General features: G+C 48.2%; 1 protein-coding gene and 1 long non-coding RNA gene across 10 annotated transcripts in view; both read right to left on the bottom strand.

Annotated features, from left to right (window-relative positions):
• Positions 1–74: 74 nt before the first annotated feature.
• LOC147653315 (uncharacterized) lies at positions 75–4,344 on the bottom strand. Its single transcript, XR_015287362.1, has 2 exons — positions 4,141–4,344; positions 75–3,715 (listed from the first exon to the last, which is right to left on the bottom strand). It is a non-coding gene; the product is annotated as an uncharacterized LOC147653315 (long non-coding RNA).
• A 960-nt stretch (positions 4,345–5,304) lies between these two features.
• Positions 5,305–27,996, bottom strand: part of RASSF6 (Ras association domain family member 6) — a 67,528-nt gene continuing 44,836 nt past the window's right edge. For 6 of the 9 annotated variants that reach the window (XM_086890937.1, XM_086890938.1, XM_086890942.1 and 3 more), the window contains 10 exons: positions 15,933–16,022; positions 11,999–12,077; positions 11,531–11,682; positions 9,809–9,900; positions 9,187–9,362; positions 8,990–9,091; positions 7,797–7,848; positions 7,148–7,266; positions 6,964–7,061; positions 5,305–6,271 (listed from right to left, as the gene is read on the bottom strand). In XM_086890937.1, coding sequence (XP_086747063.1) covers positions 6,196–6,271; positions 6,964–7,061; positions 7,148–7,266; positions 7,797–7,848; positions 8,990–9,091; positions 9,187–9,362; positions 9,809–9,900; positions 11,531–11,682; positions 11,999–12,077; positions 15,933–16,003 — 1,017 coding nt within the window. In that variant the 5' untranslated portion in view covers positions 16,004–16,022 and the 3' untranslated portion in view covers positions 5,305–6,195. Of the gene's footprint in view, positions 6,272–6,963; positions 7,062–7,147; positions 7,267–7,796; positions 7,849–8,989; positions 9,092–9,186; positions 9,363–9,808; positions 9,901–11,530; positions 11,683–11,998; positions 12,078–15,932; positions 16,023–20,421; positions 20,678–27,996 lie in introns of those variants that run through there. The other 3 variants (XM_023927051.2, XM_086890939.1, XM_086890936.1) reach the window with 3 other exon arrangements.

Genomic DNA, 27,996 nt, shown 5'->3' with positions numbered 1-27,996 from the left:
AGACAGTGGTTACTTTTAATCTGTTCCCTGTGTGGAAGGATTTTTGTCAAGGTGCAAGCCAGACCAGTCACCGATTTTTCAAGAGGCTTATTTTGTTTTATTAAATCTTGTGCAGAGTTAAATACAGGAGCCCTTGGTACAAGGGAAGGTAATTGTTTTACAGACCTGGTCTGTAGGGAACTTAGTGGAGATGGCTTTTAATAAAAAGCCTCTGGAAGGATGCCATGATTTAATTGAAAGGCCACCCCACAGAGCAAGGCACATGCTAAAACAGGAGGGTGTGGATTAAGCCCTGCACAGCCAAGTATGGCCATGAACATGTCATCCTGTGACAGCAATTTCTGGCCCAAATGACTACCTGCCCCAGCAAGTCTTTCCCAGCTCCTGTGCTGGGAATATTTTCTGGAATGCTGTGAGGGGCTTCCCAGCTGTGTGCCAGCTGGCCCTTTTAAGGACTCCATGTGTCCGAAATGAGACTAAGGGCTGGTGCCTTGCTGTTCTTTTTGTTCAAGAGGAGCTGCCAGCAGCACTCTGGGGACACATCAGGGTGTGCCTGGCACAGCAGGCTGTGTGCAGTGCCAGACTGAGTAACCCAGCTTTGCTAGAAAACCACCAGAACCAGGAGAAACTGTGCTGCCTGGGTGGAGCTGAGAAGATGATGGGAGTTACCTAAGCAGTCTTTCATTGAGAAAATGGCTAGACAACCTTCTCCTCCCTTGTTTCTATGTGCTTTGGTTTGATGTCCACGTGGGAGTCCCAGCAGTCCTGATCCCTGTCCTTACCTGGTGTGGTATTAGCTCTGTAACTGGCTTCCTATGGTCAAGGGTGGGCACAGGTTCATGGCAGCAGCTCTCCTGGGAGAGAAACTGGAGCCTGGATGTAGGAGTACTGTGGAGCTTGGCAGACAGCTGTTTCTCCCAGTTTGATGCAGTGCCTCGTGTTCCATTCTCAGTGTGTTTCCTCTGGTGAGGTGACACCACCTGGTGCCAGCCTGCAAAGCTGCCTCTTTCTCTCCCTGGACACAGCCACCTGCTAAGAGCCTGTGCTGGTAGGGCAGGGAAATGCAGGCACCGAGGACTCGAGTTTCTCTTAGCAGTATTCCCACCTTGGGTGGCAAGGTTGCACACAGGGTATGGGTTTATGTAGATCTGCTGAGTGCCTCCATGAAATCCTGACCGGATTTGACAACTGGGAGATGAGAAAGCAATTTCTCTGCTCTGCACCTCATCTGGTATTTTGTACAAGGCCACAAGATCACAGGCAATGAGGAGATGACTCTCTCCAAACCCCAGAGATATAAAATCATGCCAAGGGGAAGGGGGGAGAAAGTGGGACCGTGTGGAAGAAAAAGAAAACCAAAGCCAAACAAACCCCATGAAACCAAAACCAAACAGAAAAACCCACTAACAAAAATAAAACAAATAAAAAAGCACAAAGCAACAACAAAAATCCCCACAACTGGCATGTCCTTCCCCCACAGTAACAGGTACCTCCCTTTTGTGGTAGCCTGGTAGATTTAGGGGTTTTCTGGAACACGTGATTGGAGAGGGCTCCTTTACAGCCTACATCTTGAACTGCTAGAGGAAACAATCAGTGTAGCAGCAACCTAAATAACAGTGAGGCATAAAATCAGAAACTGACACTCAAGCTTGATATATAAACAGGCAACAAAGAACCTCTGAAAAACTGTTCTCATTTCCAGAGAATTTCTGTGAGCATAAACACCAAGCTGAAGTGGAAGTGACCATACAGAATCTGCAGCCATGAGAGGACAGGTCTTGCACCTTGGTTCACTGAGAGAAACAAACAAAAACCTGTCCTCATCATGGGCTGGGTCCTGGAGAGCTGTTCTGTGAGCAAGGACAGAATTGTGGGCAGTTTTACTTCATCTCCACGGTCTTTGTTTCATGCTGGATAGAGCAATGCATTGCCATTTGCTTGCCAGTTTGTTGTGACTGCTGCCCGCAGTATCAAAATCTCTTTGTAAGGTTTTCCATCTCTGTTTGCCCTGATAATAGATGTTGGGACAATCTGGAAACTTGTCCTTAAATGTCCAGCTGTGTCTCCAGCACTGGTGAAATCTAACTGGCACTTCCTAGGATGAGGCAAACACATAAGTGAAGCAAAATGTCATACTCAGATATGAGTGGATTCTCTGGGGAGGAATCCAAGGTCTAAGCAGTTTGCTGGCAAAACTCCGATAGAAAATTGTGATTGCAGGAAGCTTCACCAGTTCCGTGGCTCCAAAGTTATGTCACATTTCTTTAATTGCCACACAGCTGCTGTAGGGCTGGTAGTGCTTTCAAAGATGCTTTTATCTTGCAGGCAGCAACAGACTGTATTTGGCAGAACCAGCCTCTGATAATATTTAAGCACAGACCACAGCATGTGGCAAAATAACTGTAGCAACTGCCTGAAGAAAGCCATTAAAACAAGCAGCTGTTTATTCTGATGCTTAATGAGAAAGCAGTTAGAGTGTTGCAATTTTACACTTACTGAAACGTTTAAGAGCCCTTCAAGGCAAATGACAGTAAACTGGGGTAATCTAAGTCTGGTATTTATCTGGAGCTTACCTTCAGGTACCTGCTCAGAGCTTCTCAGCACAGGGCCCATGTGCAGCTCAGCAGTGTGAGACTGCCTGAGAGGGAGAACAAGTCAAACCACATGACAGGAGAGACTGGGGGGTACTTCTGGCAGGTACTGGAACAACAGCTGTTGTTCTCAACATCAGGTTTTGCTGTTGTTAACCTGGAACCTATCTTTTTTATTTTATTTTTGACCTGAAAAGTGATGTGTGGAGGTAGAGATACTTGCTTTAAAAAAAAAAAAAAACCAACAAAGTTCTTGGGCTTGGGGGATGAGGGTTGGGTAGAAGATGACTGTAATTATTTCAGTGGAATTTATAATAATGAAAGATGGTGCTCTAGAATAAACCTGGTCAGACTCACCTATTGGAGGGTTTTTTTTTAGTTTGGTTTTTTCCCCGAAGGTGATACACTTAACTTACTGCCTGAACTAACAAAACACAACCCAGAGTAATTACCGCACAAATGTATCGGAAATAGATACATAGAAAGAACAACTGCAGCGCCAGTATTTCATCCCTTTCAACATTGTGTCTCTCTCCCCGGAGTTCTCCTAGGAAGGTAGGCCAGCCCAGGCCCTGCAGGGATTGTGTTCAACAGCAGCAGCAGGAGAACTGACAGCCGCTGTTCCCTCCCACGTTTTCAGTATAGCAACACACCCAAACTGAGCTTGGGAAATATATATTCACTGCATAATTTCTGTATCGCATTAACAAGCTTTGACACTAATGCTAATGCTGCATTAGAAGGAACATGACAAGTAGGCTGGTTTGGTGTGCATTTAGCACAGAAAGCTTTCTAGCACACACAGTGAGACTTTTGTTGCCGCTCGACAGCTTTGGCTGTTTCAAATCTCTGCTCAGTCGCAGGGGAGGTGCAGCCAGCAGTGCCTTCCCTCCCTTAGCTGTGCCGGGGTCCTGGTGCAGAGACCGATTCTGTGTGTACAGGCACAGACACTTCATCTCCAGGCCTGTTTCGTTCCGGATGTCCCTCGGCAGACGCTGCAGACGAGCACAGAAATGGGGGACTGTGGCTTTGCCGGGCTGTTGAATGGAGCAACAAAGGCAGCACTCCTGACGCTGCAGAGTCCAGAGGGGGAAAAGTCGCAGTCTCGTACGTGGCAGCCCGACCTAGATCACCGAAACAACATCACCGAAATTAAGCGGCAAGAGCACTTGTTTCAAAAGCAGCAAACCCCGCCGTGCCGGGGTGTCTGGGAGCGGTGGCACTTGGGGCTGGAGGGCGCACAGGAACCAGCCGGGCCCCCCCAGCGGGCGCAGGTGTTCCACAGCAAGCCGGGAGTGAAGGAAGGGCCCGGCAGCGAGCCGGGAGCGAGCGGGCGGGCGGGCGGCCTTGGGCGGCGGAGCGGGGCTGCACGGAACGGGGAGCGCTCGGGAGCGACTGCCCGGCCGCGATGTGCGCAGGGCTCGCAGGGCCAGCGGGACGGTCCCGCCGCCCGCCGCGGACTGAAATAAAGCTCAGGCTCGTGTCAGCCAGGGAGCTCTCGGTCACAGGCAGCTCTGTGCTCTCAGAGCTTGGGGGAGCTGATGCATACCTGGCTCAGAGCTTACGTCGCGCCCGGCCAGAAGATGGGAGGCAGAACCGGCCCGATCTCGGCCCCTTTGCGAGCAGCGGCCCCTTTGCCCCGAGTCGCAGCCCCGGCACCGCCGCGGGGACCGCGCTCGCCTCCCCCGAGGCGCCCCCGTCCCGCCGGGAAAAGGCCGCGGGGCGCGCACGGCGCAGGCCCGGGCGGGGCCTCGTCACCGGCGCTCCGCCCCCGCCGCGGCCCCGAGCGCCGCCTGCGGGACCGCCCCGGTACTGCGGGGAGCGCCCCCGGAGCGCCCGCACGGCGCGTCCCGCCGAAGCCGAGGCGGGCCGGGTCCAAGCGCTCCCCCCGCAGCCGCTGTCCCGGGCCCCTCTGGGCCGTTCCCTCCCTTCCAGCGCCGCTCAAGCCGGCCCGGCGCTCACCGCGCGGTTCGAACGCCGGGCGCGACCGGGCGCTGCCGAGGTGCCGCACGCTCGGCTCCTTCTGCCCGCTCGGCTCCTGTGCCCGCTCGGCTCCTGTGCCCGCTCGGCTCCCGTGCCCGCTCGGCTCCCGTGCCCGCGGCTCGCCCCGGCAGAGCCGAACAGCCCCTCCCGGCCCTGGACAGCCCCGCGTCCCTGCCGGGCCCTGCCCGCTCCCAGAACCGCACCTGCGGCAGCCCCCAGCGGCGGCGGCCGGGTTCGGTCCCTGAGCATTCCCGGGGAGAAGCGATCCCAGCTCGCCCCGTTCCCGAGCGGCCGCCGCTGGCAGAGAGGCCCTGTTCACGAGACCACACACGAGAGCGGCTCGCGGTCCGAAGCTGAGCCGAACCTAGGAGCGGCTCCGAATTCAGTCGAACCGAGCCGAGCTCGGCCGAACCCGAATACCGGCTGCGAGTTCAGCCGAACGCGGCCGAAGCCCGAAGCAGTTCCGAGTTCAGCCGAACCGAGCCGAGTCCGATCGAACCCCGCGAGCGGTTCCGAGTTTAGCCGAACTGAGCCGAGTCCGATCGAACCCCGCGAGCGGTTCCGAGTTTAGCCGAACCGAGCCGAGTCCGATCGAACCCCGCGAGCAGTTCCGAGTTTAGCCGAACCGAGCCGAGTCCGATCGAACCCCCCGAGCGGTTCCGAGTTCAGCCGAACGCAGCCAGCGAGTTCGAATTCAGGAGAAGCAGACAACCAGTGCAGGAGGCGAATGCAGTGTGCAGAGATTTATTTTATTTACATCTCTATAATTCGAGCTCTAACATTGAGCACGGCTCAGCCAGACAGAACCGGACATTTGGCTGCTGTGCCCTGGCTGGAGCACTTCTCAATTCCCTTTCAAACAAAACACACGGAGGAACACAATCGTTTATTCCAACTGCGGTAACCACTGAGATGCCTTTCAGGACCCAACAGTGTTTGGCCAGTTCTCACTTGGCAGTTCACGAGGTATTTAATCCATAAATTCCCTGTCATTGCTAAAGCAGGGCAGCTCCTAAGTGGGAGGGTTTCCAGTTATGGTTTTCTTACAGTAGCTCAAAGCTTAAGCAGTTTCAGCACTCACCAGCCTGAAGCCGGTGGATTTCAGGCAGCTTGCATGGATCTCTTATAAGTTAAATGAAAATTCTGCCTGCAATCTTAAATACATAAATACCTTCTGCCACTTGGCTCTACTGAAAAGCTTTCTGGTAATATAATACAATATTTCTCAAACAGAGGGATGACCACATCCTTAATTTGCATATTTTCTATCAGCACATTAATTATTGCAACATTTTTCTACTCCAGCCTCTTGGTACCAGGTCACACATCAGCAGGATTTAAAGCTTTGGGCTTTTCAGGGGATTTTTTGCCTAAGTTCCAAGTCAGATCCAGCATCTGCTGTTTGGGTGATGCAGTGTATCTCCTCAGGTGGTTCCTGCCTGCACCCAGCGCTGCGGGAGTGGTTCAGTGGTGCGGAGAGCCTTTCCCACCTGGCACTCCAGGAGGCTGAAGCAGCCTCAGTCCCAGCCAGCAGGCAGCAGCAGCAGCAAGGACTCTGCCCCCTTCAGCAGCCCAGGCTCTCCGAGGGGCCATTCCCGGGTGTTCCCGAGGGGCCAGCCCATCACACCGTAGTCTCTGTTTTTTTAACACTTCGACTTCGAAGGTGTTGCCGTATCAGGCTCTTCTCTCTGAGGTACCTGAGAGGGAGAATGCATTTAAATAACCTCTGCAAACTTTGGATCCAAATTCCAGAGAGCTGGTCAAATGGCAATGAAAACTTTCCCAGTGCAGGCAAGATTAGTATTTTCTAAACATTTCCTGGACACTTTGATTCAACATGACCATCAGCCCAGTATCCAGTAAGAGATCTATGGGTGCTGTAGCCTCTTAGTGCTCTTGGACTCACAAATAGGGGAGCCCCTGTGAGCTGTACCTGTGGGGCCTTTTGAGCCACTGCCAGGGGGATTCCTGTCATTCACCTCGAGTTTTAAAGGGACATCAGGCACTGGTGTGGCTCAAATGCTACAGAACAGAAATAGTACTGTGTGTGTACTGCATTCATCCATGCCAAGGGAATGCACAGCAGCAAGTACAAATTGAGGAACCAGCCAAAGGCTCAGAAAGCAAACAGCAAACAAAATAAAGAGAAGTTCCCCTGGGGGTCCAAATTTTCTGAAGACCCCACTCTGTGTGTAATCAGTATTAATTCTGGAGTCTTTAAGAGCAACAGGCCAGGGGAAGGATTATGAGCCCTCCCACTCCCTTGAGCCTTCCCATCACATGCCCCATGCTGTAGCACGCTGCTACAACCACATCTTATCCTCATGAGCCAGGCCACGATTGCACAGATTGCCCTGGACTCTGTGACACCTCACTTGTGTCTCTTTACCTTGCAACTGTCTGTTGGATCTCCTGCTCCTCCTCTTCATTTATTCTGTGCAGAATCGATTCCAGAAAGGGAAGATGAAATGAAATGTACTGAGCAACCTAACAAGGAGAAGACAAGAAAGGCACTGCTAACTACGGTCATGGAGAAAAATTCCATGCACTGTAAGAAGTGAGGATATACGTACATCACTGCTGATCTCTTCCACGTCCCCATCCATGAGAAAGAACTTGGCAATCTTCTCAGAGGGCCCCTGCAGCAGCCTGTGCAGCAAGGGAACATCTCCACTCCTCAGCTGCTTCTTTTCTGCAATTCATAAGCAATGTCATAAAACAGGGAACATCCCACAGGGGCTCTATCTACCGCCTGCAGCCATGAGCCTTTATCCTGACATGGATCCCATACTGACCCAAGTGCCATTACCAGATACCTAACAGGTCCCTAACATTGTGCCATTTAAAGTGCCACTTCTCCCCCAGTTCCCTCCTACTGTCCCAGGTGTTCCCATCAATAAAGGTCAAATCTCCCTCTTCCTCAAAAAGTAAGAGTAAACTGCTGTGGAAGTAAACTTTTCCCACTGAAGAATGAGTACTTTGAACTCAGCACATGGAATCCAAAGCTGTCAGCTGAAAGGGCCCACAGCACAATTGTTCAGCCTTTCCTCTCCAGAGGAGACATCTCTGAAGGGTCCCTGAGAAGGCAGAATGCCCCTCCACACACACAGTGCACAAACAAGGACAGAGGCCTGGCATGAGTCCTGTCACTCCAAGGGATACATTCCACACACACACAGAATGATCAGACATGAAGTGATCAGGCAGCAGTGGCTGGCTTACCTCCAGATGCATGGATAACGTAAAGTGCAAATTCACGGGGGCTGTTTTCTATCTGTGAAACAAAAGAAAATCCATTCAGACTCACAGATCTTCCCAGCACCTCCCTCTCTGCACATTTTCCCTGCCTGTCTCAGCTCAGAGATTTGGATCAAAGTCTGAGTCAGGGAGCCTGTCTGTGGAAAAGTGAAAAGATACTGGATCTGGGTAAGACACAAAGCTGTGCTGCCATGTTCACTGTGCCTGTGCCAGCCCCAGCCCCTGTGTTCCCATGCTGCCCAAATCAGTAACACGCTCTAACCCCAGATCTTTCCTGCCTGGTTTCCTCACAGCCTCCTCAAGTGCTTCTCACAGCTTACTTGTCCCATCACGTGCTGCCATCAGGGAAAACCCCTGTGACCTACCCTCTGTGCCTGACAGCCACATTCAGAAAACAGCAGAGCTTCTGAACACTTACTTTGCAATTTATTTCCTACAGCTTTACACCCTGCTCTGTAATTCCCTTCTTTATTCCTCCTAGAAGTTAAGTTTTCCTTCCAAGACACTCACAAGTCTTACTAACCACGTGAAGTAATTCTGCAATAATGAAGTCTCTAGACAAGTTTAAGACCATTAAAGTATAAATTAAACACTAAGCAGCCATGCAAAATCAAGATATTTGAGAAACACGCAGCAGAAAGGGGAAAGCTACTCCTGACCACACACGGCGTTGTTGGTAGGAGCTAGCACCCAAAAAAATCCTTTTTATAAAATAAAATCAAATCCTTTTATCTCAAACCTTCCGGATTTTCCCCCACGCCCGGCTCGGGGGAAGGCTCGTGTTTCACTCCAGCCGCAGTTCCCGGGCTGTCCGCGGGAGGGCAGCACCGCCACGGACAAGGCGCAGCCTTTGCCCGCCCTGGGAACGCCGGGGGCGCGGAGCTGCCAGAAGCCGCGCTGCGGTTCTCCCATCGCCTCACGCCACGCACCCAGGGTAACTCCTCTGGCCTCTGAGAGCCATGGAACACCGCTAAAATAAACCCAACACATTCATTTAAAACTGTCCGTGTGGGGCTTTTGTTCTACACTCCACTCCATGCGCTATCCTCGCCCACTTATTCCCCATCTTTCCCGCAGTGCTGGAGCACACATCGGTGTGAACGATTCCAGAACACGGCCACACGGCCACTGTGGCTTCCTCCTGCCAGCAGACTTACCTTAAACTTACGAAGGAGCTGCTCTATCACTTGTCTGGTTCTCATCTGGCTGTTGATTCTTATCTTGGTTTCTGACCCAAAAGCCGGAGTGAAAACCGATGTCTGGGAACAAGAACAGTCCCACCACGGCGTGAGAAAACTCACTGGACAGGGTTCCCTGCCCCTCAGGTGACAAAGCCAAGCCTAAAATTTCCCACCTCGTGGTTGTAGAAGTGGCCATTGATTGAGAACCTGTGAGTTTCTACTTCCATCCTGGTAATGGTGGGGAGCTTGGTCCTCCTGCGCACGGCCGCGGCATCGCTGCTGGTCCGGGGCAGGGTGGCACAGTCCAGCTCCTGCTCCCTCAGCGTGGGACTCTCGTAACATGGATAATCTGGACAGAATGAAACCACACATCACGTGTGGCTGCTCACCGCTCCCTGCCAGCACCCCCAGAGGAAGGAGGATCTCGGTGAAGGGCTTTATTTACTATTTATTATTTTTTGGAGGGGGGTGGAGCTGGTTAGGGACAAAGCACAGGCATAGGATGAAGAATAGAACTGATTGCAGTTGTTGTGCTTTACTGTTTTGTTCCCTTGGGAATGATTTCTTGGATAAAAGCAGTGCTCATTGCCACTGGCTGTTCAGCAAGTCACCTGCACAGCACTGTTGGCCCTGAGCAGCCCTTGGTGCTGGTGGGTGTTTCCCCAGCTTGCAGTACACATTACACAGAGCAAAGAGATTTCCCTTTGCCGGTAGGGAAGGCCTGATGTGTGAGAACCCCTCTGCACTCTCACAGAACACAGAACTTTTTGATCCCATGAGACCACCAGCACTAACTTTGCTCCAGGTCTGGCTGTTCCTCAGTAGACTTCAGTGTATCCCCGCTAATGTGATGGAGGTCATCAAATTCTCCCCAGCGAGTCATTCCCCTGGAAGACCAAACATGGAGTTATCATCGACTGCTCCTCATTAACTCCGTGATTTCAGTTTATCCTGTGGCCAGGGTTCCTGCCATACATTCCTCTCCCTGCTCAACTTACTGACTTCAGCATGGTAATTTCACTTTAAGTCATCATAAAATCAGGTATTCAAATATGGTATGACCAGGGATCCCAGATGTTACACATCCAATTTAGAACCTGTTGAACATCAACCAGGACATAACTCACGGTAATTCCTGATCTGTTTTACAGCAACACCCTGGATTAGTCACACCCAGACTACCAAGCAGGCAGACAAAACACATACATTGTTGTTTAACAGTTACAGGTCTGTTACACAGGTCCACTTACACACAGCCCCTGTGCTCCCCAAACCAGCTGTGTATGAGATAAGACGGAATAACAGCTGAACTGAAGATCCATCCAGCCTTTTGGAAAAACTATATTCATGTTAATATTTCCACAAACCATAAAATTTCCATAAAATTCCATAATATTAAAAAAAACATATTTCCATAAAATACTGCCTAAACTCTTCAGCATAAGGTCTTCAGACAGTTACTGCTCTGACTGAGAATAAACCAATTTGTAGCACAAGATTAAAAGTGAATTTCACGTGAACGTGTATATATATATATTCCCAACAACATTCAGCTACCCCCAATTTACATGCCAAACAAGATCTTGGTTGTATTCCACACATTTACCAAGTTCATTTAAGATCAGACAGCCCAGCTGCTCTGCATACCTTAGAGCATGTCAGGGCAGCCCCACGTTTCTGGGATCATGAGTTAATGTTTACTTTAGGATACCAATTTCCACCAGTCAGGAGTATTTTAAGAGTGCCACGTGCACCCTGCAGACCTGGTCAAGGTAAACCAAGAGCCAGATTTGCCTAAAACTCAGGTTCTTTCCTTGTTATTCCTGTCAAAATTCATCCCTGCATTTCAACAGCCAGAGATGAGGAGGAAGACTTTACTGGAACTCCACAGCTGCAAAGGTGGCAGAATTAAATCCCCAGTTCCAACACGTCCCACGTGCAATCTGAGACAATAACTAATCAGAAAAATGAACTCTGCAATACACAATTTATCAGGGAGTCATTCAGGGTCAGCACTGCCTCTGTATTACAAGATTCAGATTCAGTTCATCAAATTCACCACTCAAGGCTGGGGGAACAGTGGTCAAAACAAAAATACACTGAGTACCCGTATCAGCTGAGCTCAGCACACTGGGATATAAAATGTCATTGGCAGCAGCTGGAACAGCTGGGCTGTGGGTATCTGAAGGGTTTTTTACACTGAATTTTGCACAGACAAAGCCACGTTCATTCCTTGACTTGAACTTCACATGAGCAGCAATGGTTCCACACCTCACACACCTGGGAATGTAAGCTGGGACAGACAATCCCACAGCATTTACCTAACAGATCTTGGCTTCATGCTTGAGTGTGTGGCCCAACATGAGGCCTTGCAGAGGCTGCCACTGTCAGGTGCACATGGAAACACGTGGGGTTTGTTTGGTATTTTCATTTACATCAATTTCCCAGTCCTTGTACAGGAATAGCCAGTGCCCATGATAAAGAGCAGCCTCGTGCAGCCTGAGGGCCAAACGTTACCTTTTAGTAGGGAAAAACCCCACATTCTCTGTTGACTTCAGGGTCACAAAAGCAGGAATCTGCTTCTCATCCTGAATTTTTAATCGGATAGGATGTCGCACTCCCCAGAAGATTGAGAGGATTCCTTCGATGAATGGTGGGCTTCCTTCCCACTGAAGAAAAACAGTGAAACAGTGCTGCACAATAACAGAGTAAAAATAATCCACTAATAACAATCTATCTCCCCTCAAAGAAACAGTAATACAATGAAATCACTGAGGCTAGAACAGATTACTCTGGGAAAGTGTAACCTCTGTTTTGAGCAATTTCCAAAACAGCCAAAGCTGACCTGATCAGCTGAGGAAATCAGTTCTGGTTTATTATATTGGATGGAACATGCAACAAAAACACCACAGCAAGCGCTGGACTCCAGTGCTGTGAGGGGAAGAGAGCACTAATGAGTGGAGTTTCTCACCCCTAAATCCTTACCTGATTATATGTCAGTTGCAGGTTCTCTTGATCTGAATAGTAAGAGTTATAATTCTTCAGAAGAGAACTGAGCTGCTCTCTAGAATAAAGATGACAGTGAAAAAAATATTTTTTAACACCTCTGTAAAATGCAGGAGGTACGTGGCAGGGTAACACCCCATCACTGTGCTACCCACTGCAGCCTTGAACAGGTTTATTCATGATCCATGCATCATTTTCTGAAGAGTAAAGTTTTGTCAAGTTCCTGGTTGCTCATAAGTTGCTTCTTTAAAGGCCCAGAAGAAATTACTTAGTCAGTCCCACATGACCCTAATAACATTGCCCCAGAACAGCTTGTACTTTGCACCTCTGCAGCAGTCATGAGGAGGAAGCAAACAGACCAACAGCCCCACACACCAATGTTGCAGGTTACTTTAACTAGGCTGCACCTGGCTTTCCCTGCATGATGGCTTCCAACTTTTAATACTGCTTCAGAGACTTTTCTTATCTCCAAACACCTACAGGATGTCTCACATTTCTATTGCCCTCTGCTTGAAACAAAACAGCTTTGCACCACGTCTTTGCTGAGAGGAGAAAGGAAGGAAAATGAAGAGAACCTCTGGCAGCAAGCAAGGAGCTGTGGAGACAAGAAGTCAGCTGCAGCTCAGGCTGTGGAGGGCTGAACAATGACAGAATTAATTGAAATGTACTTCAAGGCCATTGAGAATGAAACACTCTTCCCCACACCATTTAAAGGTGACTCAGACTGTAATTCAAGCAAGCAATTCCCACCAGCAGAGGTGGTTGTGGTTAGCCATGGGGAACAACTGCATGGAAGTGTACAAATTCTTCCCTATGGACTAATGATTCCAATGGTTTCGTGTCCTGTCTCGCAGTGATGTGTGCAGGCACCAACTCTGTTACTTCCACGTTTGTGAGAGCTGCTGGAACAGCAAGCCCACAGGTCAAACACACAGCAACTGCAAACTCTGCACCACAATTCCTCAGGGAGCTGCTGAAGCTCTTCAGAACTTGTGTGCCATCAGAAACACCATGAGAACTCCTCCACCAATTTTAAATAAAAAAGTGCCCCAGAGGAACTGAGAGCCCAACGTGGGGACAGGCCCCAGGAGCGTGGCCTTCCCCTGAACCCGGCTGCCCACACAGCAGAGAGGGACACCAGGAGGGCAGGTAACGTGTCCAGGCTGTGCTTGGGGCAGGCAACACGAGGACAAGGGCAGCTCCACTAATCTCAAGGTTCATTGCATTCCCTGCTAATTCTGTGGATGTAAATTATTTACTTTACATTACTGCAATTCCACACACAAAAATATTTTTAATTAGCGTTATCATCTGAATTCTAAACAAGGATTTTCAACATTTACTTTGACTTACTTTGGTCTTAAATCCTCAGAATACTGGTGGCAAAAGCCTTGGGTTGAAATAGCTCATTACAGGTTCCTTGAGTCCCGTGGGCTGTGAGGGACTGCATTCAGGCCATCCCAGCAGAAGGGAATGCAAATAGATTTGGATAAGAATCAGGTGCCAGCCCAGTTCTGATAATGCTGGCTACAGGTAAGCAAGATCACACACGCTGTGGCCTCGTACGCAGGCAAGCTCCAGATGCAATTCCTGATTAACAATCAAGTAGGAGATAGGCAGTTCTGTCTGACAGATGTTGGGACAGACCTGCTGATCCTGCTCAAGAGCTGCTTCAAACCCCAGTCTCTTGGTACTTCACAGCATTTGGCAATCATTTTGTTGACAGCTGTTATTTCACAAGGTTTTCTCCAAACAGGAAGTTGGGAAGGTGAGCTCCCTGAAGATGGATTGTAAATAAGGACTTGGGTCAATTCTCTGAGGCCCACCTATTACTCTTAGTCCATGTTGACTGCAAAGGCAAGTAAAATCACAGACTAACAGCAATAAGTGGTCTGGTAAGGGCCATCTCTGAAGCAGATTCTGTTTCTCAGAGCAAGCTCCCAAGATTTTCACAGTTTCTTGCCTTGCCTAGAAAAACTTGCCATTACCTTCCTCAGAAGTCTGCACAAGTAAATCCTTCAGGTTTCAGCCTTGCATTAGTGCAACCAACATTGACAAACCACACAAACAATTAGAAAAGCCCTGAGGGAGAGATTAACAGCAGCTCACTCTGACTTGTTTGTCCTTGTGCAGTAGAAACTCAAGTGAAAAAAAAACATTTTTCTTCTTTTTGCCCAAGAAGGGAATATGTGCACCAGCCTAGTCCCAGGAGTAGTCTTATAGTAACACATCTTCCCACTGCCCTAACCTAGAGACTGATGCCATCTCTGCTGAGTTTGGTGTCTGGAAAATCAGCAGCTGTTGCACTGCAAGCAGCTTTGTGACAACAGCCAAACACAGACATTAATAGAAACCAAAGCCAAGTTAACTGGCAGAGCAACTCACCCCAAAAACATAACGTGCCCTGCAGATTCACCACTTTCTTCAGTAGCAAAAGCAGGACACCAAAGGAGCTGCAGGATCAGGTGCCCCAGTGGTAAACCACAACAGAGCCCAGGCTGGATTTTCTCTGCAAACACTAACCCAGGACAGCTCACCTGTGCCCTCTCCTGCCCAAGCCCTACACACAACCCGTGAATATTTATGGCAGTTATGCTGGAGATGCAGCAGCTCAGCCAGCCAAATCCTCCCACAAGCTTTGGTCAGCCTTTTGATCCAGCCATTGTGCAATTCCCAAACAGCAAGCTTGCCCCATCAGCAAGATTTGCAGGATAGAATTGGAAGAGAAGTAGTGTAACAGCAGATTCAAGGTACAGATGAGGGATGGCAGTCTGGAAATTGCACTGGAAGCAAGCCTGAGCGCATATGGAATGTCAGTGGTTCTTGAAACACTTATTTCACTTAACAAAGTTGAAACCGTAGCTGTCATGCAGAAAGGTCTCAACTGGGGTGCACATTTCATCCCATGAACAGGGAAGGATCTTGGGGAGTAAAGCCCCAGAGATAATGGCTTGCTTGGTACATTTCCAAATGCTTTTGCACTCCCAAGTTCACACACCTTAACTACCTCTGACACAAAAGCACTGTGTCCCAAATTAGCAGCAGTATAAAGGAAACAACTCTTGAAGAGAAAGGGAGAGATGCATCTGCTGCCTGTGGGCTCTGGGAAAAGCCCTGCCACCCTTCCTTGAAAAGGGAGAAAACAGCATTGCTCAGGCCACAGAGGAAAATATCAGGATTCACGAACAAATCGCTACTGCAGCACGACAAATTCCATTGCAAACCCCATCCCTGCTTGAGTCTACCAGGTAGTTTCTTTCACATGGGAAGACCAAGAGCGATGGAAATGAAGGGAAGCCTTTCCTCCAGCTCCTGTGCTCTTGTCAGCAGGGAAAAATCAATCCCATAAGAAAGGGGATGGAGCTAAATGCCAGGTGGCTCAGAGTTTGGGGCAGCAGTAGGAAAAATTCCTCCTGGGGACACTGAACTGTGGAAAAGCATCCCACAAATGACAGATTGCACTTCCAAGCATTTTTTACAAGTAGGTGAAAGAGACTCTGACCACAGCAGAGAGCTAGCAGCCCAAAAGTCTTTCTGCACAGACACCCTGCAATCTGGGGCTGCCAAACCCCAAGCTGCAGAAAAGCAGAGCTCAACTCTGGAACTCATGGCCAATTCCAACAGATTTCCAAGACAGGAGGGTCTTCTTCCCTAACTTGTAGTTTTATTCCAGAATCCTCTAGAAGGGCTGTTCCCCTTAAGGAACGAAAACCCAAACCCAAAGGTTTAATGCTCTGTTCTCTTAATTCCATGTCAAGGCCAACTCTGTTCTGTAGGTTAAACTAACTAAGTGCTAGGGATTTCTGCTGCTACAGGCTCAGCTCCCTACAGGATCCCCTGTCAAAGAATAAATGTGGAATAACTCGAAAGAATGCACAAGAGTAATTAAATATTCAGGGTTTTAATAATTTACCTGGTTATGAACTTCTCCTCATTGATGAAAACGGAAGGCAGATGCTGTGCCTTCATAGTCACTTTCTTCATTTACTCAGAAGAGATGAATCTAAGCAAAAGGTAAAAAAAAGTAAATGCATTCACTACTGCTACTACAAAAGATGGAACAGTAAGGACAAAGCTTCAGCTGGCCAAGTGAAACAAGCTGGGACACTCAAGCTGAGGGCTCACTACACCATACTTTGACCACTTCATACCCAATTATTTCCCCCTCCTAATAAAAACAGCCATAAGCCATTCCCATCAAGTAAATAACAGCACCTTAAATCCTAAGTACTACGTCTACCAGGACTTTCTCACGCAGTTTCAGGACTACTTCAACTCCAGGATTAGCTGTTAGCAGTGTGAGGCAGCAGCCCATGTACCGGTCAGGATCCCTGGTGCACTATGGATGGAGCACCACCCAGGGTCACCAAAACACACCGTGACTCAGCAAACCACCTCATCCAGATTCCTAAAACTAGGCAAGGCAAGGAGTGCTGATGATTAGCAGGGTCCTGCAGCACACCAGGAAAGCAAGTGGAACAGCAAAGAGAGAACAAGATGGTAATTTAGGGAGGTAGCAATACAATTTACAGATTCCCACACTGGGATGCGAGCATATTATCATAGGCAACGAGCCAGAGCCAGGAGACTTCAAAAATGCCTTCCTCAATAATCCCAGGCTCTTTCCTTCACCCTCAGATACTAGAATAAAAGGAGGACTGAGGAGTTAACTGGACAAGTGGCATCATACATGGCAGGGAAAAAGCCCTCAAAGAATCCCATGAAAAGCAGTAACAGCTCCAAAGACTGCCCTGGAAGTTGATCATTCCACTTCCATTTCTCTTACTTGGGCATGATGACAAAGGAATTTGGCTCACAGCACTCCATGTCCATTGTCCCTTATGCCAGGGGACTGACCTGAATCTGATTTCAGACTGCATTGGACAGGGCCCGGTCAAAGACATCTGCAAAGCAGTTCATTGTCTATAGTCCCAATGACAAGCAGCATTCCAAAACCTGATTTAGGGAACATTCAGCCTCGAACAGATCATGGCTGGCCAAAGAGTAAACACCTCACCTCTGTGTACTGCACTACTGAGCTGCTCTTTCAGATGTCACCAATTTTCCATAGAGAAATAGCTTTTAAAAAACAACATATGTGGAGAAGTGAGAAATACTGCATATAAAAACTGTGATCTTCACCCTACAAAATATACAGGAAGTTATTTCATGACTCCTAAAACCAGAGTGCACTACCAAAATGAGCTTCACCTGAGCAGCTGGTGATTCCAGCAGTGCTCTGTCAGGAGCTCATGGAAAGGAGCAGCACTCCCTTTGTCCTTTGGGTGACATCCATCAAGACAAAAACATTCCTGAAAGCCAGACAAGCCCAGGAACTTCTGTACAGACATGAGTTTGTGTGTGAGGAATACACTGCTTGGGTTTTCCCTCTGAAATGACTTCAGTAGCCACACCCTGAAATCTGATTTTATGTGATTTACTTAAGACCTCTAAGGGAAGCAGCTGCCTGTGTCAGTGTAATGTCTGGCCTTTTTTACAAGATGCAGAGGAGTTTCTGTACTTTGGCACCTGAATAACTGAACGTGCACTTCAGCTTCCTCCCACCTGTCAGGAAACAACATGTTAAGAGCAGTGCACAGCCAAGTCACCTCTATTAACTGGAGAGCAGTGTCACCAGCAATCTCCAGCACTGCTTCACTGCTTGTGCTTGCACTCTTTTCTACACTATTTGGCCTGAAAATGATTCATCTGAAAGAAAAAGCTGATCTCTGAGCATGGAGAGCAGTGACCTTTACACACACAAAAAAGAGACGAACACTGTGTTTTGCTATGCAGTGGATGGCTCCTAGTAAATTATTTGCCTTAAACACCTTGAACAGATTTTAATCAGCCCGCTGCCATTAAAATGCTGAAAATAAAGAGCTGACTGGAAGAGTGGGTGGTGATGGGGATAATTCTTCACCAGTGCCGTTCTCTTTCTCTCCCTCACGGCCCCAATACCCAGGCCAAAGCCTTTCTCTCCTGTGGCTGGAGGAGAAGCACAGCTCTCACTATGTTTTCCTCACTTATGTGACCTGCTGCGCTTATCAGCCTGGTACCAAACACTTCCACACCACCAGCTCACTCCAGAGGTGATCCTCTTCTCCCTGGACCCCTCCCATGGGCACATTCTGGCTGCACATCTCTTAGGGAGCCTATTTTTAGCCAAGCCCTAAACCTGTGGGTTGCCACCACGCAGTCACTTCCCCAGCACCAGTACCTGACACAACAGATGTCAGGATATTTGCACTGGCGCTCCCTAAATCCACAAAGCTGTTAGATTTTCCATCACCTCCTGCTATCTTGCTGCTTTCCATGTCACTTCCCCGTAGTCCTTTTGAGGAAGCAAGCAGAAGTGAAATGCCTCTTCCACTGCTCCCTTAGATTTGAACTAACCAAACCATGCTAATTTTCCAGCCACTCTAACCATATCTGCCTGTGTCATTTATTCAAAGCCATCTCCTGACTTACTTGGTACCACACAGGTGTCTTGACCATTATGTTAAACTGGTAGGCTACACCTGGAAAGTGGGATTTTTGGCTGGACTAAACTGCTGGCCTGAGACTTAACCAAGTAGAAACCTAATGCTTGGAGGAAGACTGGCTGAAGCCTGAAACAAGAAGTGAAGGAGAGAAAGGAAAGCAAAGGGAAAGTCAGGAGGAAATAAAAACTGCAGCAGCTGCAAACTGAGCATCTCTAGAGAAGGACTGCAACTACTGGAGTAGTCTAGGAAAAGCAAAGGGAAAACAGACCGGTGCACATTTCAGAGAGCATCAACACGTCAGAGCACAAGACACATCTCACAAATGTAATGAGCTGTACTCATCTGTAAGATTCATATCTTGCCTGAAAAGTGGGGTTTTCTTCCCAAAGAAAAAACTCCAAGTGTCAGTGCGGAGGCAGGTAAGAGGATTTGCTCCCTTTTATTCAGTACAGTGATATTTAAGTCATTTACTTAAGGCGACAGACCAGGGACAGTTGAGCGCAGGAATGACAAAGCAGAAGTTAAGAACAAATGGCTACACAGGTTCTTAGACAGGGATAAAAAAAGGCAGCTGCAGAGGAGGACTGGAAGGAGAGGGACACCCAGGATCCAGAACTGAGCCAAGCAGGAGCAGCAAGGCAGCACCTCAATCTGTGTAACAGCCTGGATGTGCTCTCTGGTGCATTCATCTATTAAGACAGGGCCCGCAGAGTGCAGTGTGCTACACGGAGCCTCTGCCAGTGCTGGAGAAATGAAAACCCCAAACCTCAGCAAAGATCCCAAGGTATTTTGACCCAGTGCTTCCCAAAGCTCTTCCAAACCCGCAGGAAGTCAGTATAGGGTGAACCTCTTCCATTTCTTTTGTAGAAATCACAAGTCTCAGCTCTCTGTTAACTCAGCCGGCGACTACACGCACATGGAATATTTTGTGCAGCACAAAGCTTTGCACCATAGGCACAACACCATATCCAACTGAGTCATCTTCTAAACTCACAAGTGGCTGGAATTTAGCAAATTCTGCAATCATGATTGGTTTCTATAAAGATGGATGTAAGATTTGTTCAGCTAGATAAACTCAGTAGCAGCAGAACGATTTTACTAGTCACATACTCTAGTTATAGGACTTCATGGTCCCTTTGTTTTTTTTGTTCTTTTTGTTTATGTTAGATGTCCCTACCACCAAAGAAAAGGGTGGTAATTAAAGCAAAGCACTTACTCTGAACAACTGTGTTTTCCCCACTAAGAAAAAAAGGGCTTTGTTTTTTTTTTTTCTTGGGCTTTCAGATTTCTTCACACCTTATTTTAATAATTAGCTGTTCAGTACAGAGCATTAAGAGCACTCCTTGAGTACAAATCACAGCATAAGCCCTCTGCTCCGGCAGGCTCGGAATGGGATTTGCCAAAACCAGCAGTAAATTGGTTTATGTGGATATGGCCCCTTAACTTTTCCCTTAACTCAAGGCAGGAGACGCACACGCTCCCTCCCCCGAGGCGTCGCTAGAGCGGGGCTCGCAGCCATCCCTTCGGAAGGCTAAGTTACCCCATTTTCGGAGCAGAAGTTCCTTTGTTGGCAGCCGAGCGGGCCGGGCCGCTTTGAGGCGCCGAGAAGAGCGGGCAAGGTCGCGGGTGTCACTTGCGAATGGCAGCCGTGCCGGCGGAGGGCACCGCGGGCTGCGGGCCACGGGCACGCCGAGGAGCAGCCCTCCCTCCCTGCCTGCCCGCTCCCACCTCAGCTCACCCCCGCAGACCGCTTCGAGACTTCTGCCAAGCCATTCTGAGCTCGCATTTCTCCTTCGCTGCCGCACCCGAAGAGCCCCAGAGCAGAGTGGCCGGAGAGCGGGCGGCTGCGAAGGAGCTGGCTTGCCCCGGAGCCGCAGCCCGCACATCGGAACAGCTCCAGCCTCGCCGCGCACTCACCTGGGCCAGCGATCCCAGCAGGAGAAGCACGGGAGGAGTTTCACGCACCTTTCCCCGGGCTCTGAGAGAGGCATGGCAGGCTGGCCCTGGAGGACAGCGACCTCCGCTGCTGCGTGGGACCCACAGAGCCCTTAATTCCTACTTGGCTTAACAAACCGGGCACGCTGGAAGCCCGGGACACTCCCCGCACCTCGGTGCACGTCGGGAATATTTACCTACCGCTCTCCGTTCTCCAAGCGCTGACAGGAGCCCGCCCTGAGGGTTCCACCTCCAGGAGGCTCCGGTTAACACTTTAATCGCTAACTTTACAAAGGGAGGCAGCCTGCCGGTTCCCTGGAAGAATCGTCTGGTGACACACCGGAATACATCCTGTGCCCAAAGCACTTGTTAAGCTTTAACCTCCTCGCTTTCCCAATCCACCGGATAAAGTATGCTTTCCCTCAGATCCATGCCCATCTTCAGTGTTTGGGAGAATAACTGCTACAGTCCGTCACGCCCCAGTGTACATATACAGATTTAGAACACTATGACAAATTGTGACAGCACAGCTTGAACCCTTAACCCCACACAGTTATTTTTGGTGACCTGTATAATACCCTTATGAATATTGCTGGGCAAGAGTTGCATCTGTGAGAAGGAAAGCATCGCCTCTTACTTTAATTGCTCAGCAGTAAATTGCATAAGCAGATGCTTAAGCTAGAAAAAAGAACTGAACCAAGACACACCTTCCCAGCTCCTACTGTTTGCTCATCTGTTTCCAGCCAATAATTCATTCACCAGATCAACCCCAAAACAAGAAGTTACTGGGAAACAGAGAAGAGCAAGAAAAACACCAAACCTGAATTTGCCTTCACATCCATATTATTGCACTGATTCATATCAAGTTACTTTTGCTTTATGTAGTTTGACGTTAGGGAGAGGCACAACAGACTCAAATACTCAAATATTTGATTCCTGCTCACATCCTATCCTGTGGTATACTTCTCTCCAGAGACAGACACACTGCCAAACACACACCACAGGAAACCTGGTATTTTGGATTAAAGTTTGTGTTGCAGTTTCTGGCTTTGCACCTTGAAAATATTGACACAAGGATTTAATTGGCATTTACAACATTGAGAATCACTCAAAACAGAAGGGAAGCAAGGTTTTTTTGCTCAGTTCACAGCAGCACAGAAGCTCTGTGCTGGGGCTTGGAGCTTCACTCCGAGCTCAGTCTCTGGAGCTGCTCCATCTCAATTGGGACAGTTGAGCACAAATGCACACAGCTTCCCAATTGCTGCAAAAGCAGAGCTTCGATCTTGCCTGTCCCAGCTTCAGATACCTGAGCACGCTGCCTGATGCTCTGGGATCAGGGAGCTGGAGCAGAGAGCAATAGCAGCCTGAGCCCTTCAAGCCTCGAACCCAGGATAATGCCAAGTACCTGTTCCACCCTGCTGGACACTCACACCGTGAAGCTGCTGGGCACCAGGAGGTACCCAAGGATTTTTATGACTGAAGAGCACTGTATTTATTGGCTTACAGCAGCAGAATGTGATGTTACCCACCCCCCCTTCCCTCAAGGATAAATCAGGTTTTCACCCCAAACTTTTCAACTTAAAAAGCAAACAAAGCCTCAAGTTTCTGAGGATAGCTTTTTTTTTAAGTTTATAACCGAGTTTTGAAAACCTGGTGCTTAAAGTACTTAGATTCATGCAAAGATGCCTCAGTAAGAAATTAATACAATGAAGCAATGAAACCTGTAATTGTAATAAAAATTTACAGTTCCCATTTGCAGTCAGACCAGATGTGTTGGTCCTTACCTTGTCCTGGCCAGCGTGGCTCTAGTTTGTTTCCAGTTTTGTCTTTCACCCTTGAACTCTTCCTACCAACAGACAAGTTTTGACCTCATGTGAGTCACACAAAATTACCTGGTGAGTGCTTGGGAAGGGCTGGTCAGTGCAGGCTGGGAACAGGTATGGGGAGGGGAAACACGTCTTCAGGGCCACAGAGCAGGAACTGCTTTACCATCAACTCCAAGAAGCAGAAGGCTTTGATCCCGTTCACAGAAATTAAACAATCAATGCACAGAGACCATTATTTTTTGTCTTTCATAATCAGCATAGTTTGCATGCCCTGGAAATCTGTGAACAAGTCACAACTTGGTAATACTATTTCACCTCTTGAGTGAAAGGGTAACAATAATTTCTTTAGAACAGGCAGGGAATGTGATGATCCTGGAGTTTTTACAAACTATGTTACACTTCTGCTCCTTGCATTATTAATAAGTAATTTGATGTTAATAAGTAATTGGAAGTTGGAGTCGAGCTACTTCATAACTTGGCCTCAAATCATTAACAAACACACTGCTAAAGATAGGAGAGAACCTCTAACGGGAAAAACAGAGATTCCTGTTCTATTTTTGTAGTAGACAATCACAATAAGCAGGCTGCCATGGCAGCATCACATGCACGTGCTGCACTTCAGTGGAAGGATTTTGATAAACTCAAAATATTCCTTTGTTTTACACTAAGAAGGAAAATCCCTACTCCTGTTTGCAAACACCTATTTCTAGACAACTCATTAACTTCAAACACAGAAAATTTTTTCAGGAATTTCTGAGCTAGCTACTCTAATGCAAAAGGAGAGCCTCATCTGAAAAGAACGGAAGAACTTAAAAAACAAGTGATCAATTATTTCATTCTCATTACAAATGCTACCAGAGGGGTGGCATGATCATAGGAACAAATCAAGACATTAAAACCTGAATTTAGGCTGCAGAGGGCCTCCTACTCCTTAGCAAGATTGTTTTCTGTCATCACAGCCAAGTGCCAACAGCAATACTTGTGTGCCAGGACATGCTCTGGAGCCACAACTGATAAGCACAGGAACCAGAAACTGGGTAAGAGATACTAGCTCAGACAGTGAAATATGCAGTGCACACAGAGGCTTAGGCACTGTCATAGGCCATAATCACTCACACACAACATTTGGTGGATCTGAGGGCCACGAGTTTTTAAGGAATAGGAAAGAAGCAGAGCTGAAGTTGGCAGCAGCACACGTACTAACAGCTATGGCTTTAAGTATCACATTAAGAATTGGAACTTACCGAACACTGACCTTTGCCTGCATGGAAAGCAGCTTGCAGGTCTCACTGCTGTGATCCTCATGAGCCACTGCTGGAAGGGCAGGTCTGACCTAAGCATCTGAAACACCTTTAGTCATGCCTCGTGGCTGTCCTTGCTCATCCACACCCATGGAGTCATCCATTTATTATTACAGGACTTCATAGAGTCACACAAGGATTTTTACTGCCTGGAGCTACAAAATATCATAGAGGGCAGAACCAGAGGGGACTGTCCTGTCCCAAAGAGCTACAGTAATACAGATTGTCGCTCCCATTAGAGCTCAGCCAGGGGTAAAATCACTGCCTCATCACACCCAGCCACCTTGCACAGCACTTAGAAACGGTGACTTAGCCACACTCATGGTTTTCAGATATACATTTTTCCTAAGTCCATAAAACATGATTTCTCCATATTTTTTTTTTTTCTCTGAAAGTCATGCTATGTATCTGCATTAGTCTGTCTTCAGGATAGAAACCACATGGTCTCCCTTACTTCTGTCAGCCACTCTCAAGACCCTCCCACTCCCCACAACAAACACCCACCAGTGCCTTCCTAACAGGATCCCTTTATGCTCAGTCACTCCTCTGAAATGACCAGTTGAGGCCATGTGACTGTAGCCCCTAATTCCCTTTTCCCATTTACAATGAGTTTTCTTCAATTTTTTTCTTTAGGCAGGTAAGTCATCAAAAGAACTGTCTCCTATTTTCCATTTCTTTAAAAAAATGTCTGTCCAGAACTCCCCTCTATTGAACAGCCACTTCCTAGAGTTCTGGGGAAGATTCAGATCTTGATCCTGAACTGAAACTGTTACCAACATTTCTGGAAAGGCAGACTCACCTGCCACAGCTGGGACATCCTTGCAAAATGACCTGTCATTTTTTCTGGTACTTCCATTTAGATTAGGTATAAATATGCGTTTTCAATTTGAAAAGCGTTACACATCAAAGCCTCTCCTGTACAGACAAGAGGACAGTTTGTCCCTGCAGCAAAACACGCTGAAATAAGTGTCAGTGATCCTTACATTTGTAACAATTAGTGCAATAAAAAAGAGTGATAAACAGCCCTCTCTTGTTTTTGCTCTGAGTGTGCAGCAGGGGATCAGAGGCTGGTGGGCACTGGGGAATGCCGGCAGTGGGAGAGTGCCCGAGCAGCCCACGCTCCTGTGCTCAGCCCCTGTGCACTGCAGGCATTCCTCACATCGTGTGCCCTGGCTCTGCCTTGTGTGCTGCTGAGCACAACTCCCTCCACTGATACCTCAGACTGCTGGGAAGCTGTGAAACCAGCCACATCTGAGAGCTAAAAATGTTCCTGTAGTGAGTATGGGCAAACATCAGCAGTGAAGCATTAGAAAAATTGTTCACAGAGAGAACTATGTACTATCTGTGCATTGGAGATCTTACAGACAGCAGAGCAGATGATCTCGAAGCATCCATGGCACTTATGTCTTAATTTGGTCTTGAAAACATGAGCCCAGAGGGCACTGAGAAGGAGAAAGTGCAAAGCAGAACAGATCAGGCTGACTCACTGAGGCTCTGCTCTGAGCTGGGTGTGTTGAAGGGACCATTGTGACTCCTCTCTAAGAAAGTTCGTGCTCTGACGCAGACACTCCTCAACACAGCTCAGTCTTGGAAATCACTCTGCAGACACTGCAGTTGCCAGCTCTGTGTCGCTCCTGGCCTTCCTTAATGCTGCTTTTCCCTTACAGTATCAAGTAACCCCTTAGAGCTATCAAAGAACCCCTTGGAGCACTGTGCTGTTGAGTACATTTTACCAAGAATAAATGAATTTATATACTTACTGTATCACATTCATATCCTTCTCCCAAGCCTCTGATTGTATGGATCACATTTTTCTTCTCATGCAGATATGCAAGGCCCAAATTCTTAGGGTCCTAGAGCTTCTGGTGGCGTTTATATGTCCCCTCCGGGGCAGAGGCGGTGGCATTTCAGTGGCATTAGAGGAAACAATGGAGTCTCTAATTTGAAGGGCCAGCCCCTCTTTCATGCTTGGCTCCCACATTTACCAAACTATGCTAGGCTTTATGGGAATTAAGGGGGCCAAACTTCGGTCTGATTGTTGAGGACATCTGAGTGTCTTTCTGGCATAGAAATGCCTTGGAAAAACTAATCCAGATGAGAGGCCCGTGGAACATGGTGGAATATCAAACCACCAGCTGATTTGTACTATGAGATCTGCCTGTGCCTGTGTAAGGCAATGTAAACAAGTCAATATCTGTTTAGGAGATGCTGAAATTCTGGAAAGATTCTTCCCTGTGCAGTTGTTTGGAGGGTGTGTCTTTTAATTTGGAATTTGATCCAACTGAAGCTGTCATTCTCAGCCCCATAGGCAAAACCTCGAGTCTAGCCAGTACACATGTCCTTACAAGTGAAGAATCTGAATGCACTGGGAATGCAGTTTCAGCCTCTGAGATGATGTTGTCCTAGCATTTAAAAAGAACACAGGAAAACACAGGATGCTGGGTGGCAGAGCCCATCTCCAACAAGAGGATGGTCAATCAGCTGAAAAGCTGCAGTGTGTCTTTAGGACTGTTACCTGGAAGTTGTGCTAGCCCGGGTCTGTGCAGAGAGCACAGGCTCCAACAGGTGCAGGAATGGACACGGTTTCAGGCATGAAATGTTGTGCAGAAGTTATTGCAGGAACATGAACTGCACAGAGCAGTGAGTGTCAGAGGCAGCTCCCAGGTGAGGGCAGAACTTTCTCGTACTTAACTACATACATGGCTCGGGTGGCGTGAACTCGGTGTGCATGACCAGGGCACAGAGGCACATTTTGGCTCTGGTGCTGGACTGGCTGTATGCGGTGGGGAGCGAGCCCCGGGCGCGGTGCCGGGGATGCGGGACCAGACACGGACACGAGGCGGTGCTGCTCACCCGCTCCTGAGCCGTGCCCGTGTTCCCGGGAGGAGGAAGGCTGTTCCGAGCGGGGATAGCTCGGACACGAGGTGGTGCTGCTCACCCGCTCCTGAGCCGTGCCGGTGCTCCCGCGGGATGAGCCTCGGTGTTCCCGGGGGGAGAGGTGTCCCGGGCGGAGATACCGCTGTCGTACACCTCCCCGCTCAAGCATACACTGGGGAGAACCTGACTTGCCGATTATCCCGCGCTCAGGGGTACTGTTGCTCGTTTAATTTTGTGCTGTGCTTTAGGCAGTGACCCGCGGAGGAACAGAGAAGGATGGACGCGGGTCCAGCTGCCCTGCACACGCTGCGTGGCGCACGGTGAACACCCACACCTGTGGTTCCCTGCCGAGGGACTGCTCCTGTAGGGTCTGAGGCTGCAGGAGTGCATGGGAAACAGGAACGGAGCACAGCCTCAGGTATATTGGTACATCTTCCCGCACAATAAGAGCAGGAAAAGGGCATGAAAGGTTCAGTTTTGGTTACAAACTCTGCAATGGTTCAATGACAGGAAAGAGAACTGGTCCTAAACAATACGATACTACAGGCTCCCGCTTGGTTGCTAAAGAAGCACTTGCAAAGAGAAATACCAATATTCCCAGAACAGCCAAATACTATTAAAGGAAAAAATCTGCACCGAAAAGGCTGAATCCTGGAGAAAACAAGAAATGGACATGGCCAGTGTAGCCTGTTCTGTCCTAAGGGCAAGATGCTCCTTCTGCCCTTGACGCGAACAGGAAAATATCTTTTCTTTTAGATGGCACATTTGTGAGCTCCTAGAAAGGAAACAGGATCCCCTCCCATCAAACACTGCAATCCAATAAACAGGGATCCTGTCAACTGGATCTAAAATGTTTGTGATACTGGTATTGGGAGGCATACCAGCATTGGGCCACCTGCAGGAAGTGTAGGAACTGGTTTTTATCCCAGCTGCTGCTCTCCTGTCTGTTAGACACTGTTTGCATTGGCTGTGGAATGGCACCTCATTAAACACTGTAAGTTTCTGACCCGTTATGATTCATCAGGATAACCTGACAATTTCTGGGTTCAGGCTGATGTGTCTGAAACTGACACAGCAAAACGTTACAAGCACAAACCTCAAAACAGACTAGCAACACAACCCAGCACTTGTCTTCAAGAGAAAAGGCCCAGTTAGGCAGTCAGCAGCTTGCTATTTCCTGGGTGGTTTGTGTGTGCACGCAGGGACTTGCTGCTGCAGGTTACTTCTAGTGTAACTTCAGAAATTAATCTGTTTCTCATAAAATAAAACATGAGTACCTCTTTGTCATCATTTCTGAAAGCCACGTGGGCATCAGTTTGTTCTATTTCTGTAAAAAGCAATCCTCAAGGACACAATACAAGTCCACGTTGGGACACTGTTGGGGCAGAACCTGAAAATAAATGGGAAAGCTTTTAAATGTGCGATTCAAAGCCTCTACAAGATGCAACCATTTTATTTATCTGCTATTGTAGATTGTTCACAAATAATTACCACAGCAAAATGTGTGGTGAAACATTTAACCTAATTGTGTGTCATGTTAGGAAGAGCTACTT

Source organism: Cyanistes caeruleus, chromosome 5, assembly GCF_971803275.1.
Source record: "Cyanistes caeruleus chromosome 5, bCyaCae1.hap1.1, whole genome shotgun sequence".
Lineage (NCBI taxonomy): Eukaryota > Metazoa > Chordata > Aves > Passeriformes > Paridae > Cyanistes > Cyanistes caeruleus.
The sequence above is the reverse complement of the archived record's forward strand: the minus strand, read 5'-3'. Positions and strand labels throughout refer to the sequence as shown.